Source organism: Myxocyprinus asiaticus, chromosome 4, assembly GCF_019703515.2.
Source record: "Myxocyprinus asiaticus isolate MX2 ecotype Aquarium Trade chromosome 4, UBuf_Myxa_2, whole genome shotgun sequence".
NCBI classification, from domain to species: domain Eukaryota; kingdom Metazoa; phylum Chordata; class Actinopteri; order Cypriniformes; family Catostomidae; genus Myxocyprinus; species Myxocyprinus asiaticus.
Window position 1 is genome coordinate 48971903 of NC_059347.1, and position 18875 is coordinate 48990777.

Consider the following 18875-nt stretch of genomic DNA (forward strand, 5'->3'; position numbering starts at 1 on the left):
CTAGTTTGAGAAATAGACACCTCACATGTCTTCAGCTGACAGCTTCATTGAATTCTACCCGCTCAACACCAGTTTCATGTACAAGAGTAAAGAGAAGACTCAGGGGTGCAGGCCTTATGGGAAGAATTGCAAATAAAAAGCCACTTTTGAAACAGAAAAACAAAAAGAAAAAGTTAGAGTGGGCAAAGAAACACAGACATCGGACAACAGAAAATTGGAAAAGAGTGTTATGGATCTTAACCCCACTGAGCTTTTGTGGGATCAGTTAGACTGTAAGGTGTATGAGAAGTGCCCAACAAGACAGCCACATCTATGACAAGTGCTACAGGAAGCGTAGGGTGAAATGTCACCTGATTATCTGGACAAACTGACAGCTAGAATGCCGAGGATCTGCAAAGCTGTCATTGCTGCACGTGGAGGATTTTTTTTATGAGAACTCTTTGAAGTACTGAGCATTTTTTTTTTTTCAAATTGTAATAGTAATTTTCATGTTATTAATGTCCTGACTATACATTGTGATCAGTTGAATGCCACTTTGGTGAATAAAAGTACCAATTTCTTTACATAAGGGCAAAATCTGTACATTATTCCAAACTTTTGGCCACCAGTGTACATATTATTTCATGAAACATACAATATAATTACTCAAAAGAATTTATCTTAATAATACCGGTAGATTAAATGGAAGAATTTGACATTAGAAAACACGTGCCCTCATAAAGGTTAAAAAAAAAAAAAATCCTTGAAAATCAAATCCTTAAGGGAAAAGTTCATTTCTGACACTGGCGTAGACCTGCTGATATTTTGTGTGTAAGTCACTAAACACTACATTTCATAAAAAGTGGCGTACAGTACATTGTAATGGTTCAAACCTTCACAGAAATTTTCTTTTAAATATAAACCTATCCTGAGAAATGTGCAGTGGAGCTAAAAGTGTGACAGCTTGCCCCCATCTCCCATATTCAGTGATTCAGATCAGACATAACAAAATTTGAGACATAACCCCCAATTTATGACAGCAATTTTGTTTGGCATAGCGTAGACGAGGGTCATAAATTAATGGGTTCTTGGGGCAAAATTGCCTCCGAAAGTGACTAAAATACCCCCATAAATGTTTTGTGTGTAACAGTCACTAAACACTACATTTTATAAAAAGTGGAGTACAACACATTGTTATATTTCAAACATTTATTATTTAATTAAGGATGCAAAATCAATAATGAAAGATCATCTGCAAAAATAAAAAATAAAAGGTACATGTAAAGTGCATACACTGGAATTACATAAAGGCTTAATGGACAATAATGCATGTTCTACATCAGTTACAGTACATCAACAAAAATATATTTTTAATTCAGTATCCAGATACTGTGTGTTAAATATTATAATTTTTATGGCATTTAACAGACGCTCTTATTTAGAACGACTTAAAAAAAAGTGCTTTAGTTTTTCATGTTTTTTTTATTTTATTTTTTTATTTTAAGAGTAAACAGACCTATTTCATGTCTATTATGTTTGGCATGTTTAGTTCTTGTAGCCATGTAGTCAGTCAGTCCTGGTCACACTTTCTCCATTAACCTCCTCGGAGACGCAGAGTCATGTGAATGGTGCTTCCAGATGTGATGTTGTACTCCAGCAGCTTCATGCCAGACTCCAGTTGTCTACCGTTGTAAATCAGTCTCTGCTGATCCACAGGGACTCTTTCTTTATTGTAGATCTTTTGCTGGAGCTGATCTACAGTTTCATTGACGTCCACATCGTAAGTTTTTGTTTGGCCCTTCTCGTTCTTGACGAACACCTGAAGAGGTCCGAGGTTCGTGATGAGGAGCATCACCGCGGACCCCGAGTGCAAACCGTAACTACTGAGTGTTCTGGAATCGTCATCAAGGCTGATTCGGTGTCCGTTATTTGCAGAAAGCTTCTGCTGAGGAGGTGGCACACTGAAGTCCCGTGAAATGAGCTGCTTCAGTTCACCAACTGTGGTGTTGTAGCCCACAGTCAGAGATTTCGTTTCTCCATTAAATCCCTTTATTATTAATTCCATCACGAGCCTGTCAAAATGTGATAAAATAAATAAATAATAATAATAATAATAAAAAAACATTAGTGTACAATGTAACTACATTAATATAGATTATTGCGCAATATTTCCCTGTGCATTCTGCGACTTACCGAGCTGTTCAAATGTTCCGCTGATTGCTTTTCTGTCTCGAATAGGACTTGTAATTGAAGTTACACCAACTGATGTGTGATCAATGATGTGGTTCGGGGTGGAGGCATTATTTATAAGGCATGAATTTATGCCCCACCTCTTTCGTTTCCGAAGACTTACTCGCTAACTTTCGCTTTCCTTTCGGCACTTAATCGCTGATGTAATTCCTGAGAAATCATTGATCAACAGAATGCACAACACAAGTGTCTGGTTAACCCACAGTACTGTACATATTTCGACAAACCATGCATTCAATTAATCAAAAATAAATGTTTATGTTTGTAAATTGTGTAGCACAGAGGTTTTCAAGCTTTTCAAAGCCAGATATGATGATATTCATGTGAGGGACATCCTTCCATAAATATAAAGTGTTATATTTTCATGTTGCCTATAAAGACCCACTTTTACTGTGTGAGATAATTAGATAGTAGTCTATGATATTATAAAGCTGACATGTTAGTGAAAACATATAATTGGCTTTTATACTGTCATTGTACTAAAGCCAAAAGAAATTATCAGTAAAACATTTTAGCTGTAATCTATTATCTCATAAAATATTGATTTTGTATTTACATTTCAGTTCTTACGGTTAAGAACTATTGCTGTTAATAGAATAAAATAATCATGATTTCCAAGCAGATTGAAACAGTAATAATGTCAAACTTTATTCCTCTTAATTTGTTACACTTTTATATTTTCTTACATTTTTATGCGGACCACCTAGCACCCTCTTGTGGCCCCCTAGGAGTCCCCGGACCCCAGTTTAAAACCCCTGGTGTAGCACATGCGTTTATATGGGCTATTCATAAGTTTGTTTTGGTAATAGCAACTTCATCATTGATATTTTATTCATTTTGACCTCATAATTGTTTTTTTTATACACGGCATAAACTTACAGATATCAATTCCTAAACCACATCTAATTCTCACAACTCGTGCTTTTGGAGTTTATTTACTAATATTTTTTTGTCTACTGACATATTTTGGAAAGCTGTTTTTCAATGTTTAGTCAGCTGAACAATCAACACCAATTTAAACAGCAACACAGCCCATAGAAGAGACTGTAGCCTACTTATGTCCCTCACTGTCTCGTTTTCATTCCCATCATAAATCAATCCACTCTGAATAAGGTGAATTCATATGAAATTATCTATATCTGAGTTTCATGCAGGCACATAATAAAAGAACAGGAAATCAAATCATCATTTGGAATGCGAAAGTATTCCCATGATCACGTGATTGATTGGGGGAAACCCAGGTAAAGCGCTGTACGTCACAGGGCGGGGCAATCACACCTGCCACATTCTGACAACAAGTGACTTCTCGAGGTTCTGCACTGGACAATGCGTGATGACGTAGACCTTAATTGCCTTTTCTCCGCCTTTGGTTACAGCTGGCACATGGAAACTGGTTACCAGGCAATGGAAAGAGAGAACAGTTTAATGCCAAATAAAAATTAAAGAGCAGTTCCCAAAAAAGCAAAAAAAAAAAAAAAAAAGAAAAAGAAAGAAAGAAAAACTTACATCATACATTTCTCACATTTTAAACCACTTTTACGTAGGACTATAATATTTGCCAGATGCAGGCTATAGGGAAAGATGTCTTGCCCCAGATAGGGGTCTTGCCCCAGTAGTGAGGCAACATGGCCCCTTTTTCATGATTTAATACATTTTGTGTTAAATATGTTTATCAGTAATGCACACTGTTCTTAAAGAGGATCCTTTCTAGGCCTGTACTGTTTGTAGTATAAATCGTCACATTCACCACTTCACCATGCTCAAACAGGCTTTGAAATGACTGTAACAGTACATTTCAACAGGTTCTTCTATGAGGGATTTTGACTTGTTAGCACAGCACACATTGTATTAAAATACAGAAGTATTGCTTGTTTATTGATAGATGTTGATGCATTCAGTTGTAGAGGAGACTGGGCCAGTTGATACACTTTGTTGTCTATCAATAGCAAATATCTACAGAATAAAGTTATGAGCCAATAGACCAGCTCCAGCAGACATATTTGTATTGGTGCATTCTTATACATCACATCCAAATGTTGGCTATACGAAAATATCTGTTTGAAAATATCAGTCAGTGTGACGGTGGGTTTCATTTGGCATAGCGTTGTTCTTTGTTTACCAGGCATTCGACATCAAGTTGACAAAGCACAATGCATGGTTTTAGTTCAGGCGTTTTATTATTTTATTTACAAGGTAAAATATAATAACATCATTCATAAAAAGTACACTATTTTCACATTTACAGCAGACACTCTTATCCAGAGAGACAAACAAAAAGTGCTTTAGTTTTTCTCTGATTGAACAGATTGATTTCAGTATGACTATATACCGACTGAGGCACGTTTAATCATTGTAACAATACAAATCATAACAACAACAAAAAATCTGTTCAAGCTGATTTTCTCCATTAACCTCCTCGGAGACGCAGAGTCATGTGAATGGTGCTTCCAGATGTGATGTTGTACTCCAGCAGCTTCATGCCAGACTCCAGTTGTCTACCGTTGTAAATCAGTCTCTGCTGATCCACAGGGACTCTTTCTTTATTGTAGATCTTTTGCTGGAGCTGATCTACAGTTTCATTGACGTCCACATCGTAAGTTCCTGTGCAGCCGTTCTCGTTCTTGACAAACACCTGAAGAGGTCCAGGGTTCGTGATGAGGAGCATCACCGCGGACCCTGAGTGCAAACCGTAACTACTGAGTGTTCTGGAATCGTCATCAAGGCTGATTCGGTGTCCGTTATTTGCAGAAAGCTTCTGCTGTGAAGGGTGATCTCTGAAGACCTCCGATATACGCTTCTTGAGCTCACCAACTGTGGCGTTGCTGTCCACAGTCAGACGTTTCTTATCACCATTTAACCGTGTTACTTCCAGATCCATCATGAAACTGACAAAATAAAGTAAAACAGAAAAAACAACCTTAGTATACAAAACATTTCTACTCATAAAACTTCTCCGTTGCATTTTACAAGTCTGATCAATCTATTGCATAGTTTTTAACTATTTATCATTTAATATTAATCGATAAATTAATCAATCAGTTATATTTCAGTGGGGTAAAAAGCTTACCGAGCTGTTGACATCTTCCGCTGAACAGTAGCCTGCTTGTTTGTTTATGCAAATCACACTGAACTCACAACCAAATAATCTGGATCTGGGTAGAGGTATATAAGGCATCAGCTGATGCCCCGCCTCAAAACAAGGTTTCATTTTCGAGGACTTCCTCAGTAACTTTCGGTTTCCATTCTCCGCCTAATCGCTGATGGAAATCCTGAGAAATCATTGATCACCAGGAATCAGGATGCACAGAGATAATCTGTCTGGTTAACCAATAACACAATGTATTTTGCCTTACTAAGATATTTATTCAATTACATAAAAAAATAAAATAATAATTAGTGCATAAATAATTGCCATTATTAACGTTGTATAAATATTCTATTATTGGATATACATTTGAAGTCAGAATTTTACATACACTGATGTTGAAGTAATTAAAACTCATTTTTTAACCACTCCACAGATTTAATATTAGCAAACTATAGTTTTGGTAAGTCATTTGGACATCTACTTTGTGCATGATACAAGTAATTTTTCAAACAATTGTTTACAGACAGATTGTTTCACTTTTAATTTACTATATCACAATTCCAGTGGGTCAGAAGTTTACATACACTAAGTTAACTGTACCTTTAAGCAGCTTGGAAAATTCCAGAAAATGTCAAGCCTTTAGGCAATTAGCTTCTGATAGGCTAATTGGAGTCAATTGGAGGTGTGCCTGTTGATGTATTTTAAGTCCTACCCTCAAACTCAGTGCCTCTTTGCTTGACATCATGGAAAAATCAAAATAAATCAGGCAAGACCTCAGAAAAAAATTGTGGACCTCCACAAGTCTGGTTCATACTTGGGAGCAATTTCCAAATGCCTGAATGTACCACATTCATCTGTACAAACAATAGTACGCAAGTATAAACACCATGGGACCACGCAGCCATCATACCGCTAAGGAAGAAGACACATTCTGTCTCCTAGAGATGAACGTAGTTTGGTGCAAAAGTGCAAATCATTCCCAGAACAACAGCAAAGGACCTTGTGAAGATGCTGGAGGAAACGGGAAGACAAGTATCTATATCCACAGTAAAACGATTCCTATATCGACATAACCCATTAGGCTGCTCAGCAAGGAAGAAGTCACTGCTCTAAAACTGCCATAAAAAAGCCAGGCTACAGTTTGCAAGTGCACATGGGGACAAAGATCTTACTTTTGAGAAATGTCCTCTGGTCTGATGAAACTCTGGCCATAATGACAATCATTATGTTTGGAGGAAAAAGGGTGAGGCTTGCAAGCCGAAGAACACCATCCTAACCGTGAAGTATGGGGGTGGCAGCATCATGTTGTGGGGTGCTTTGCTGCAGGAGGGACTGGTGCCCTTCACAGAATAGATGGCATCATGAGGAAGGAAAATGATGTGGATATATTGAAGCAATATCTAAAGACATCAGCCATGAAGTTAAAGCTCGGTCAGAAATGGGTCTTCCAAATGGACAAAACACCCCAAGCATACCTCCAAAGTTGTGGTAAAATGGCTTAAGGACAACAAAGTCAAGGTATTGGAGTGGCCATCACAAAGCCCTGACCTCAATCCGATAGAAAATTTGTGGGCAGAACTTTAAATGCGTGTGCAAGCAAGGAGGCCTACAAACCTGACTCAGTTACACCAGTTCTGTCAGGAGGAATGGGCCAAAATTCCAGCAATTTATTGTGAGAAGCTTGTGAAAGGCTACCAAAAACGTTTGACCCAAGTTAAACAATTTAAAGGCAATGCTACCAAATACTAACAAAGTGTATGTAAACAGCTTCTGACCCACTGGGAATGTGATGAAAGAAATAAAAGCTATTATTCTGACATTTCACATTCTTAAAATAAAGTAGTGATCCTAACTGACCTAAGACAGGGAATGTTTTCTATGATTAAATGTTAGGAATTGTGAAAAACTGAGTTTAAATGTATTTGGCTAAGGTGTATGTAAACTTCTGACTTCAACTGTATATATATATATTTAAAAAAATGGACATGAAAGGAATGAGGGAATTTCCCACAATCAACCCCAAGTCATAAAGAATAACTAATATTTTCAGTGTATATTAACATAACAGCGTATATTTAAACAATATTAACAGTTTAAATTTACTCTCAACCTGAATCATCAGACCAAAGATTGTTAGTAAAAAAATCAAGCATCCAGATAGCACAAGTAAACTCTGAGATGTCTGTTTAAGAGCATATTGAAAGCATAGACAGACATCTTAAAAAGATGAGATTTACAAATAGTACATTCTAAATCATAAATGTTTTAAAGATATCTGCTAAACGTCCTTTTGACATCAGAGGTGAAACGTCTTATAGACGTATTGCAGATGAGCAAACAACCTTAATACATCCAGATGTAAACACACACATCAAATAAACGTCTGTACCCCATGTACACCCAGCTGGATGACGTACATGTGCAATCAAGTTAATAATTTTTTTGAACTTGTAAAATGTAATTGTCTTGCAGATTTAAATTCTGTAGGCAAAATAGCTCACCTATTTCCTTAAAATATGTTTGGAACATAAGTAACACTCCAGACATATCTCAAAAGTTGAAATAAATATTTATTGAAACTAAAGTCAGAGCCAGAATGATGTTTCAGTCAAAATTCAGATTGTTTAACCGTAGCAGATCTCTCTTCCCTCTTTGGCAGTGGGATGTTTCCTGTGTCAAAAAAGGAGAAATTGATTATTAAATACTATTAGTAATATTTAAAGAGATTAAATTGGATAGGCCTAATGCAGATGAATCTGGTTTAAAGCGCATTATAACAATGAATCAATTTTAAGAGTTTTAATTAATCAGAATTTAAGCTTATTAAAAGTTTCAGAAATCCCAATTCTTCCGTATCTGATTAAAATATTCAATCATATAAACCAATAATAAAACCAATAAACAATAATCAATGTTGTTAGTATGATAAATGAGTTCTTACGTCTCTGAAATAAAAACAGTTGACTTTTTATAGTAGCTTCTTACATGGAGGTGCAACAAAGTACTCCTCTACTGAGTTTTTGGCCAGCTGGAGCAGTTCCTCCGCACATTTACCCTCAGTTACAGTATCATCTCTCAAGTACAGGGCTCTGAACACAACAGGAGCACAACAATTAAGTTGCAAAAATTGACATGTTGACTTAACATTGCACATTGAGTAAACTGGAGTGGGGTTGCCTTTCAAGATGTTAAATCAGTTGTTTCATTAGGCTAATGTAAAGTCATTGGGAAAGCCTGTGCAAAGTGTATACTAAAGATTGTAGTACTTCTATATTTTTTAAACACTGTAAAACAGACAAACAGAGAAGACAAAATCAAGGTTCTTAATTCAGTGGAATCATTATTTCTCCCCTCTTTTGACTGCAAGTCATATCTATACCACCTAGCACACCACAAGGTTTATTTGACTTTTTCTGAGCAGAACTCTTGAATTAAGGTTAAGAATACAGAAGTAGAAAGGTTCGGTCTCACTTGTCCTCTAGAACAGAGTCCATTGGTTCTACACTATTTATATTAACTACATGAAGTTGATCAGCAAATCTAATGGCTTTCTCCAGACAGTCCACCCCTTCTTTACCGCCGAAGTCAACAAGGGCTAATCTCTCCAACTTGTCCAACAAGTCTGGCGAGACTTTTGTTGGCTGCAAATAATGGTTATAAAACATTTTTACTCTCTTCAGGAAACAATGAACTCTTGACAACAAATCAAAAAGGTGCAATGCAGGACAATAATTAATAAAGCAAATTACTTCAAATAGTAAATACCCAAAAAAATGGCACTGTACAAGCAACACTTGTTGTTAAAGACTACGGCGTTTCTCTGTTTACTGCATCTGAAAGATGTGATTCTACTGACCCACACTGTAAGGTTCAAGAACTGCTGTACAGAATCTACAACAAAGTAAAGATAAACATCTTTATGTGGGGTAGTTATCATGCACTACAACTGAAACAACACAGACACATAGGTGAGGCTAACAATCACACTCTTTACCCCACTGAATATTCCCTTTTTTTTTTTTTTTAAGTCTGTAAGTTTCTGTATAGAGACATAACTTAAAGATCTTGGCTACAAGAGGTTATTAAACATTTTTACAATTATTGCCCTGGAAAAATCACTATAGGAACCTGCCATTAAAGGAATATTCTTAGGTTCAATACAAGTTAAGCTCAATCGACAGCATTTGTGGCATAATGTTGTGGCAAAAATGTCGTGCCTCCTTTTCTTTAAAAAAAAAAAGAAATTGAGATTACAGTGAGGCACTTATAATGGAAGTGAATGGGGCCAATTTTTGGAGGATTTAAAAGGCAAAAATGTGAAGCTTATCATTTTATAATAGCACTTATATTAATTTGTCTGTTAAAACTATTGTATTATTTGAGCTGTAAAGTTGTTTAAAGCTGCACTACGGAACTTTGTGCTCTCTAGTGACATCTGTGGTTGAAACTTAAAATTGCAAGCAATTTGTGAAAGAATGCATTAGGTCAGTCGAGTTCTGGCGCTGCTCTTCTGGCGGATGAATCTCCTAATTTGAATTTACCTGGACATCGACTGTGTGTGTGAGATCATGACTGGAGCCAGAGACATAATGTGCTATTTTAATGTTGATATTATGTTATACGATTTAACATTTGAAACGGAAATTTTACTTGCTTTGATGAAGATAAACAACACTCTTATTTACATATTTGATTGAATTTTACACTTAAATCGCTTTTCTGACACAACACTCAAAAAGCACTTTTAAAAAGAGAACAGGGGACTCTCCTCAGCCACCACCAGTATATCTTAATATGATTATTCAAGTGTTTTATCTACTATTAAAGTTTGAATTGTACTACATTTTTCAATTTAAGAGGTTAAACTTGTGATATGGCTGAGATGAGTTCAATATAAGACTTTATTATTTTTATACTATATTGTCCAGCCTCAGTTACTACAATAGTATGTCATTGCAATGCACACAATAACACCGTAAACCTAAAACATAAAACGAGGATTCAATAATGATGGGGATAAAATATACTTTATTAGATGTAAAAATAATATGCTTAAATATGCAATATAACAATTATAACAAGTCAATTTCAGAAGTCATACATATTAAACATTCACAGTAACTTCACTGGACAACGCAGACACATCGCGATCGGTTAACACACAAGTAATGTTTGATTCATAAAAGCATGACAAGCAATATAAGCTTCAACAACCCTACCAGAAAACATATCCAAGCATTATAGAAGGTAAACAACTTCACCAAACGGATAACAAATAAATATCCATCTAGACTGGAATGATGCTGTCCTGAACTGTGTGTGTGTTACTGAACTGAGCTGAACAGCGTAGTTAATTTCTCCAGTCGGAACGTGAGACAGCCGGCACTTCTTTACTGTGTGTGCGGACATGACAGAATGACGCAAGGATGAACATCATAAGCCAGCGATTTCACGTCAACTCGAACCCGACAGCTCAAAATACAAATAATTTTTTTGGCTTAACGTAGTGAATCGGGGTAAGGTAAGGACATTGTTTTGAACACTGATTGTTGATGTACTCAATCAATAATGGCAATTTGTTCATTTTTAACCAAAAAATCTTACATAGTGCAGCTTTAAATCTTAGTTTTTACGGCCGTTTTATGGTATATGGCATTGAAGTTGTAAAATTGGATATAACTTTACACAGAAAATGTTAGTAAGCAATTTTATCACACTGAAATCATGTTAAAATGCATGTTGTTTACATCTTGTGGCTATAGTTCTGAAACAGTGAGTATTTTAACGTTTACTGATTGGCCCCATTCACTTCTATTGTAAGTGCCTCACTGTGACCTCGATTTTTGGAGTGACGAGTTTAACTTTTCTATTTTTTATTTGTGGTAATCAACATAATGCCACCAATCAGGGTCAATTCTAAGAATTCAATCTTAGGGGGGGCTCAGACCCCAACAACACTATTAGATGTGCATATTTAATGTGTTCCACTCTTTAGCATAGATAGTGTTTTTTTTTATACTGTGTTCACATTATTCAAGATAGCCAGCTAATATTCATTCAGAACATTGTAATTTTCTATAATAAACACACTTATAAATGTATTTAAAAAACTGAAACCGTTTAAAGAACCATTCAAATAATATATATATATATTTTTTTTTACATTTAATAACAAATTTTAAAAAAGCTGTTTAAAACACTTGCATGCTGATTGCAAAGTCACATATTTTAAGGGGGGCTGAAGCCCTCCTAAAAAGGATCTAGCCTAACGCCTATGTCACCAATGCTGCTCAAACCCGGAATTTTCCCTTAAATAACCTATTAAATATTGCCTTTTTAGCTAAATTTAAATGTAATACAAAATTCATGAAACAGCAAATATATAAAAGGTAACATATAAAAATGAAACTATTGGTTTGGGCAACAGAAAGTGTAATTAATTAACTGTATAAATTTACAACACACGTTACAGCTTGCCTCAATAAAATGTGATGACCTGCACTGGTAAAAAAAATAACCTTGTCCTGAGAACACAGTTCCACCTTATGGGTAAAATCTACATTCACTGTATGGAAGTGTAGTTTATTGTGTTCACTTGTTTACCCAACAGCTTTAAACAACAACAACAACAACAACAACAACATAATGATACTGGAATTTTAGTTTGGAGGGTAGAATTCACGCACAAAATAAATATTATAATCTAAGTATTCTAAGGCAGTTTTGAACTCAAAAGGTTAAAGTAACCGACATAAAGCCCCAGTGACAACTTGCCCCGGGGTCCCCTACTTTATGTCCCACCGTAGATAGAAACAGAATTTAAAGATATTACCGGTGGAAGTTGGCTTTCACCTGTGGGCCCCAATGCAGGCGCCTGAGGAACCTGAGAAGTAACACAAGATTCAATCCACACATTATTGAGACACTTCAGTCTAACATATTTACCTATTTCTCTATAAATAAATGAATCACAAGTACCTTGGAATCCCAAGCAGAGTTACTTGATTCCCGTTTATAAGTCCAGAGGCACCAGGATGTTCTGCTGGACGGTCTGTGCGCGCCTAGTGCGTGCCACTCCAGTACTTTACACCGAGGATGCAAAGGCCGCAGCCCCTTTGAAGCCCGTGCTGCACATTTACACAACGTGCACAACATTTTACAATGGCCTTCTAAAATCTGTCAAGTGCTGTGCGCGCCGAGTCATATGAACACGTAATTCGGGGGAAAAAATGGATTATGAGGTCATCTTTCTTGTAAAGGACTCTTCAGACACCTGACCACAGGGGAAAAAAATAAATAAATAAATAAATAAAAAAAATAAAAATAAAAAAAAAAGAAAAAGTTGTTTTATCGTAAGGACTTGTGACGTATGTGTTTAGACAAAGCGGGTTTAGTTCACAATAAGAGCCCGGATAGCTCAGTCGGTAGAGCATCAGACTTTTAATCTGAGGGTCCAGGGTTCAAGTCCCTGTTCGGGCGAATGTTTTTTCACGTGATCTTTTGGCATTTCTGATAACATGGTCCAAATTAAGGACCAAGTAGGCACAGACAAATCCATGAAAGCGTGAATATATTGGTTCGACAGAAAAACTATGTATTGACAGTATCAGTATTCAAAAACGTGATGTAAGGATACACAGTACAAGCTATTTTGCAGCCAATGGCCAACAGTGCAATGAATCAAATACTACTGCATTATATTACAATACAATGTATTTTAATAATAATAATAACATTAAATCAACTAAACAACATTATAATATTGTTTATGGCATGTATGGACAAAATCCCAACAAAATTTGCAATTATTTTGAACCACTCAAGAATCACTACAGAAGCAAGAATTTGATAGGAGTTGCTGGAAAAATAAGAATAATTCCATTTTATTTTTTAACAAGTACATTTACCATTTAATATAGATTTTATTTCAACACTTTTTGTAGTAACTGACCACAGTGTAGCAAGAAGTTTTACACAAAAAAGCAAAGACAAAATGCAAACATTCAGATTTAAAATAAATAAGTTAAAACAACACATACAAATTATAAATTAGTTTTTACTCCTTTTAGAAAACATTTTGCTTTTATGATTAAATGAACAAGATGCAATGCAGGGCAATGATTAAGCATTGCTCATATCTGGCCATATTAATTACTTAGATTCCTTAAATAAGCATTTAATCTTAGTTTTTAAGTTTAAAATCTATATAATCTCTATCAGGGTCAGGAATACACTTATAACATCAGTGTACATAGTTTCCTTGATTTGCTTTACTTTTCGTGCCCACATAGTCATTTTAGTGTTACGTTACTGATTAGACATGCAAAAAAGATGCTTAAGATCTGATACACATTGTGATTGCACCTCTTTGTGGTTATACCTGATCAACTACAGGTTTCAGTTCTGTAGTTTTACTAGTTTGATCCTAAGATCAATACTTCATTGTGAATACATTAATAATGTACTGAAATAAAAGCTTGCTAATGCAAAACATGTGAACAAAGCTACAGTAGAGGATAGTGTGGTTGGCAGACGAAGAAACACAAAATACGTTTAACAGATCAATTCATTCAATGATTAAAAAGTAATCAATAGCACTGATGATTTAAATTTCTTTGTGTTAATGTCCATGAAAGCCATTGACTCCAAAGTTATTAATATAGATTCTCTCTATATAATAAATATAGCATGTACTTCTTTTGTACAGTCCACAAAGAGCAGGAATACATTGAGCAGACAAGGCCTTGCGGTAGTGATTGTAAACACTGGCAAAATAGACAATCAACTGAGTATTCTCTTTAATTTCATATTTCTATAGCGGTCCCGGTCCACACGCACACACTCAGATGTAAACATCAAATCTGAAAAAATAAATCTCAATCCTGGAATTCATAAAGTGATTCATATAGGTGGCTGAAAGCAAGACACCATTGCACTGCAACACAGTACTGAGGCAAAAACATTAGGCATTCCTTGGTATTCTCCAATTATATACCGTAAGATACAATAACCTGATCTGATTTAGTGAAACAACTCACGGTAAAGAAAGACTCGGAAATAAGCAGGTTATAGAAACACATGCGAAAGGCCAGAAGACTTAAGCACAGCGACCCCTACTGCTACAGTTGTACAGTACACAGAAAATTCTGGATAACTAATAAGAGGCACATGAGAATACAGAATACTACTTCAGTGTACAGGTCATACATGGGTCTAATGGTTAAATGCACCAACAGCAGTTAAATTCTGTGTCGTCTATGCTCCGTAGCAGCATCTACTTATTCATAACATTTTATGTACCATGATTAATGTTCTGTAAAACCTGATAAGAGAGCCAGATGACTCTATAAAAGAATTGCACACTGATTGATTCCAGGTAGATAAGGATGCTTGTCATTGGAAACGTTACACTACCTCCCCCATATACTTTTAGCTCATTATGCTCTGGCCAAATATTCCCCATTGTTTTGTAGCAAGGGTTAATGGGATATTTTGTTGAACATGAGTAACAGAGATGAGAGGTTTTGGTGTTACTTGTTCTCTATAAGCGTCTGCACTTTGCACACCAGGTCTCGAGCCAGAGTCATAATCTGCTTGATATTGTGATGCTCAGCCATTTCTGGAAGACAATGACATAATAAAGGTCATAATGATGCATTAAATTAACACTTGTACTCTATGCCAGTGGTTCTTATCTGGTGGGTCGCAGTGTTGGGTAGATTACTTCTAAACTGTAATCTGGTTCTGATAACAGATTACACACCAAAATTTTAATCAGTAACATAATGTTTTAGATTACACTTTTTAGGTTATCTAATCAGATTACTTTTGGATCACTTGTTGCACGTTGGCTTGACAAATCCTAAAACATAGGCCAAAACTACCAATAACTCCTATAGCTTCCAAGTTACATCCTCCAAATTTGGTACAGACCTTCAGACTGTTCTGATCAGACTTTTGTGTTTCCTTTATCTGATGTTCAACGTGGCCAAAAATCCCATAGATGTAAATTGATGTATCTATCTGTTGTCTGTATCTGTTGGATCTTCAAAATCTTCAAAATATAATATTTTTAACTTTCAGACAAGGCTTTGTCAAGATAGCATCAAAGTTTGTAATGACAAACTTTATTTTTCAATTTTTTAAATTATTATACCTATTTTTAAGTACCAATTTACAGTCCTTTTATAAAACATTAGCAAACATTTTTTGTCAGTGTCAGTCCCCCCACCCCCCTTTTATGACTATTTGACTAATAGGTGATGTAATGGATATGTAATCCATCAAAAGTAACTGTAATCTGATTATGCAAATTAAAAAATGTCATATACGGTAATCTAATTACAAGTACTTGATTTTTGTAACATGATAAAGTAATCCGGATTACATGTAGTCCATTGCTACCCAACACTGGTGTGTCAGAAGTATAGGTCTCTGTAGAACAATAATGGGTGTTTCTCAATCTGTGGGTGTTTTCAAATCTGATTGGCGTTTTTCAACTATCCAATGAAAGTAGGGAATCTCAATGTAGTAATCAGTGGGCGTTTCTAAACCAGGATGGGTGTTTCTGAACTATCCAATGAAAGTAGGGAATCTCAGTGTAGTAGGCAAATCATGTAAAGCAGCTGAAAAACACCCATCCTGGTTTGAAAACGCCCACTGATTGGAAAACTCCTATTTTTGTTCTGCAGAGACAAAAGTGTTGTGTGTCACGACCCAAAAATGGGTTGCAGGTCTTTTCTTTTGGTCATAGACAGCAGTGATAAAACAATGCTAAATGCAAAAAAATTTAATTCAACTAGCCATATAATTGTTCATAGTTGCGATTGCAACATAAGTAGGCTTTTCAACTTTTAAAAGGGAGGAGAAAATGCTTCCGACATCTTTTGTTGTTTATGTCAAAGGCTGTGTGTCCAGTTAAAATCTACAGTACATTTGTGCAAATTCATCTGTCACTTGGTAGAAGCTAGCCAAATTAGTGGCATGCCACTATCCTCAAAAACCTTAAAACAATTTTTCCAGGAGATTTTTTTAGTTCTTGTTGATAAATTACATTGGTTCTGTGTTGGGCCATTAAGCAAATCCAGCTCAGAACCACTGCTTTACTGTATATATTAAAACCAAGAAGGTGAGGCCTGTTTACATAATCTTTTTCTCTTTGAGTATTATTTATTTTATTTTACTCTGTTATTCTTTATATTGCTGTCTTATAAGCTCTGTGCTGCAGCCTTTATGTAGAACTGTTTTGGGATTTAATTAGCTACACCTTCAAAGATGAGAATAAGAATATTTGGCTTAATGGTCTTCTTTGAGGGATGAACCTGTGTAAATAATAATGAATGCATATTTACCATTGAAAAACTTAATGATGTCTGTGAAGTCCATGTTGTTCTCCAGAATTATGTCTCTGTATATCTCCACCAAAGCGAGAGCAATGAATAGCACAAAATGGCTAGAGGAAACACACTTTGCAGCCCAGGTGGCTTCCCAAACAGCAAACACATCATCATAAACCAGCTCTGAGGATTTAAAATAGGTATGTAAGACAATACAATACAATAGTACATTATTCTTTCCTATTTTAAGAAAGGCCATAGGCCTATTTCTCAATTGTAATGATAAAAAGACCCAAAACACCATTGGAGGGAATCATGTTTCAGAATTCATAACAAATTAGGCCGCTGCAACATCTCCAAGGCCAGCAGGGGGAGCTGTCATCTCTGAATTGGTTTATTTCTAAGTAACTTGGCCTTGGGCAGAACCACATTTTCTAGGTTTTCATATTATTGAACTCACATGAAATTAATTCAAACTCAGACAAAGTATATAACTATTCATGTAGATACAGCCTTGTGCTCATAGCTTAATATCCATGTAATATATTTTAAATGGATGAGTCACAATCAGCAAGAGGACATTGTAATTGCTAATTAGGACACTAGGCGTTCATTTTATAAACACTGATCAAAACGAGGCTTAATCATTGAGAATTAATGGATTTCAAATTTCATTATTTGCTAGTTTTCAAGGATGAAAATAATATATTTTTGTTTTATTTGGTCTTCCCATGTTTCTGCCAGAGCAACATTACCTCTTTTAAAGTCAAGGAGAAACCAGCGATAGCAGAAGTAGAAATGGGTGTAGTCTCCATTCTGATGCATCAACTCAAACAGTTCTGCATCTAAAATCTAGATACACAAAGAGAGGAAATGAGTGAGAGATCAGTCACATACATATCTACATTTTTACATTAAAATGCATATTTTCATACCTGAATAAGAGATCTCATGTTGGCAAAGTGGGTGTCCATGGCACCCCCATGAGGAAAGTTTTGATTCATCCTTTTCATTAGTTCAGAGAAACAACTGAAAGCCATGGCCTCTGAAAGATTTATGGAAAAAAAGAAATGAGAAAAGCAGAATATTTCAAAAAGTGCATACAGGTGCTTGCCTGGTCTGTATAAAGAAGTAGCATACATTTATAGATAGAGAGCTATCTTCCACACAGATCAACTCACCATCATCTAGAATAACAAGCAGGGGAGCTAGCAAGTCACACATGCCCTGAACATATCCAATTTCAAGGTGCTGCCAGATGTAACTGCAGAAAGAGAAAAGGTGTGCTACATCAGAACAGCAACAGACTCTTTCCCATTCTCAAGACTTGTGTTTGGCTCATTTGAGCAACGATGGAATGATACATATAAATTTTCTAGATTAGAATGATTCAAACAGTGCAGTCCTAATCAAAGTGCAACAATACAGAACTTCAGTATGAATGATTAAATGTACAGTATGTAATCTTTACAAATTACAACCAATGCCATTTCATTTCCAACTATACTTTCTTCAACATGAAGTAACATGAAGGCCCAAAGGGAAAGGTTTTGTTACCTGCACATTATATTGCGCAGTTTCTCCAGGTTAGCAGGTGTGAAGTACCAATAATTTCTGTCGCAGCGCTGAACATCTTTATCTATGCGATGCAGATTTAGAGTGTACATGTCCAAAAGCTCTTGCTGCAATTACACAGGTGAACAGATGTAGACCATGAGTGTCCCATTCAACTTATTACACCATAAAATTTAAAGAAAGAACAAAAATGTGATCTGCTCCATCATTTTGAGTCACTTTGACCAGAGACACATTTTGAGTTTGAGTCAGCCAACATTCAAATGATTATTGGTTGCTGATACATGACATGTCCATGAGTTTTTTTGTTTTATTTTTTGTTATCAACATCAGGATTTTAAGTTAAAACATGTATGAATGTATAAGCTAAAGTATATTTCAGGTGCTGAAAATGTAAAATTTTTAATCAACATTTAGACCTTCACTTGTTTATTATAACAGGTCCTGCGGTGTGATAAATAAATTTTTAAAAATACAAATATTGCATTTATATTGTAAAAAATGCTTTGTCAAATAACCTAAATCTTAATTAACTGGTTATACTTAGTTACAAATTATTGACTAAATTACCAAATCAAACCTAATTACATAGTTACACCAGGAAAAGTACATCATTTTTAGGGTTAAATCAAGTAAAAATAGAACCT

At 35.5% G+C, this 18875-nt stretch overlaps 3 protein-coding genes and 1 non-coding gene across 19 annotated transcripts in view; 1 reads left to right on the plus strand and 3 right to left on the minus strand.

The window, feature by feature from the left end:
- LOC127439649 (polyubiquitin-like) overlaps positions 1-7594 on the minus strand; it is a 29348-nt gene extending 21754 nt beyond the window's left edge. Inside the window, exons 1-3 of one of the 13 annotated variants that reach the window (XM_051695880.1) lie at positions 5297-6520; positions 4862-5114; positions 1171-1798 (exon numbers count right to left, since the gene is read on the minus strand). In XM_051695880.1, coding sequence (XP_051551840.1) covers positions 1574-1798; positions 4862-5114; positions 5297-5310 — 492 coding nt within the window. In that variant the 5' untranslated portion in view covers positions 5311-6520 and the 3' untranslated portion in view covers positions 1171-1573. Of the gene's footprint in view, positions 1-1170; positions 2052-2172; positions 2326-4641; positions 5115-5296 lie in introns of those variants that run through there. The other 12 variants (XM_051695877.1, XM_051695884.1, XM_051695878.1 and 9 more) reach the window with 12 other exon arrangements.
- Positions 7595-8258: 664 nt separating this feature from the next.
- LOC127439652 (glutamyl-tRNA(Gln) amidotransferase subunit C, mitochondrial-like) lies at positions 8259-12595 on the minus strand. Its single transcript, XM_051695894.1, has 3 exons — positions 12296-12595; positions 12150-12200; positions 8259-8406 (listed from the first exon to the last, which is right to left on the minus strand). Exons 1-3 carry the CDS (start codon positions 12470-12472, stop codon positions 8386-8388), a joined length of 249 nt encoding a protein of 82 aa, XP_051551854.1. The 5' UTR covers positions 12473-12595; the 3' UTR covers positions 8259-8385.
- A 128-nt stretch (positions 12596-12723) lies between these two features.
- Positions 12724-12796, plus strand: trnak-uuu (transfer RNA lysine (anticodon UUU)). Its single transcript has one exon. It is a non-coding gene; the product is annotated as a tRNA-Lys (tRNA).
- A 216-nt stretch (positions 12797-13012) lies between these two features.
- Positions 13013-18875, minus strand: part of LOC127439627 (small G protein signaling modulator 1-like) — a 59945-nt gene continuing 54082 nt past the window's right edge. For all 4 annotated transcript variants that reach the window (XM_051695839.1, XM_051695836.1, XM_051695838.1 and 1 more), the window contains 6 exons: positions 18211-18335; positions 17835-17917; positions 17589-17698; positions 17409-17505; positions 16669-16836; positions 13013-14936 (listed from right to left, as the gene is read on the minus strand). In XM_051695839.1, the coding sequence (XP_051551799.1) occupies positions 14848-14936; positions 16669-16836; positions 17409-17505; positions 17589-17698; positions 17835-17917; positions 18211-18335 (672 nt within the window). In that variant the 3' untranslated portion in view covers positions 13013-14847. The remainder of the gene's footprint in view (positions 14937-16668; positions 16837-17408; positions 17506-17588; positions 17699-17834; positions 17918-18210; positions 18336-18875) is intronic.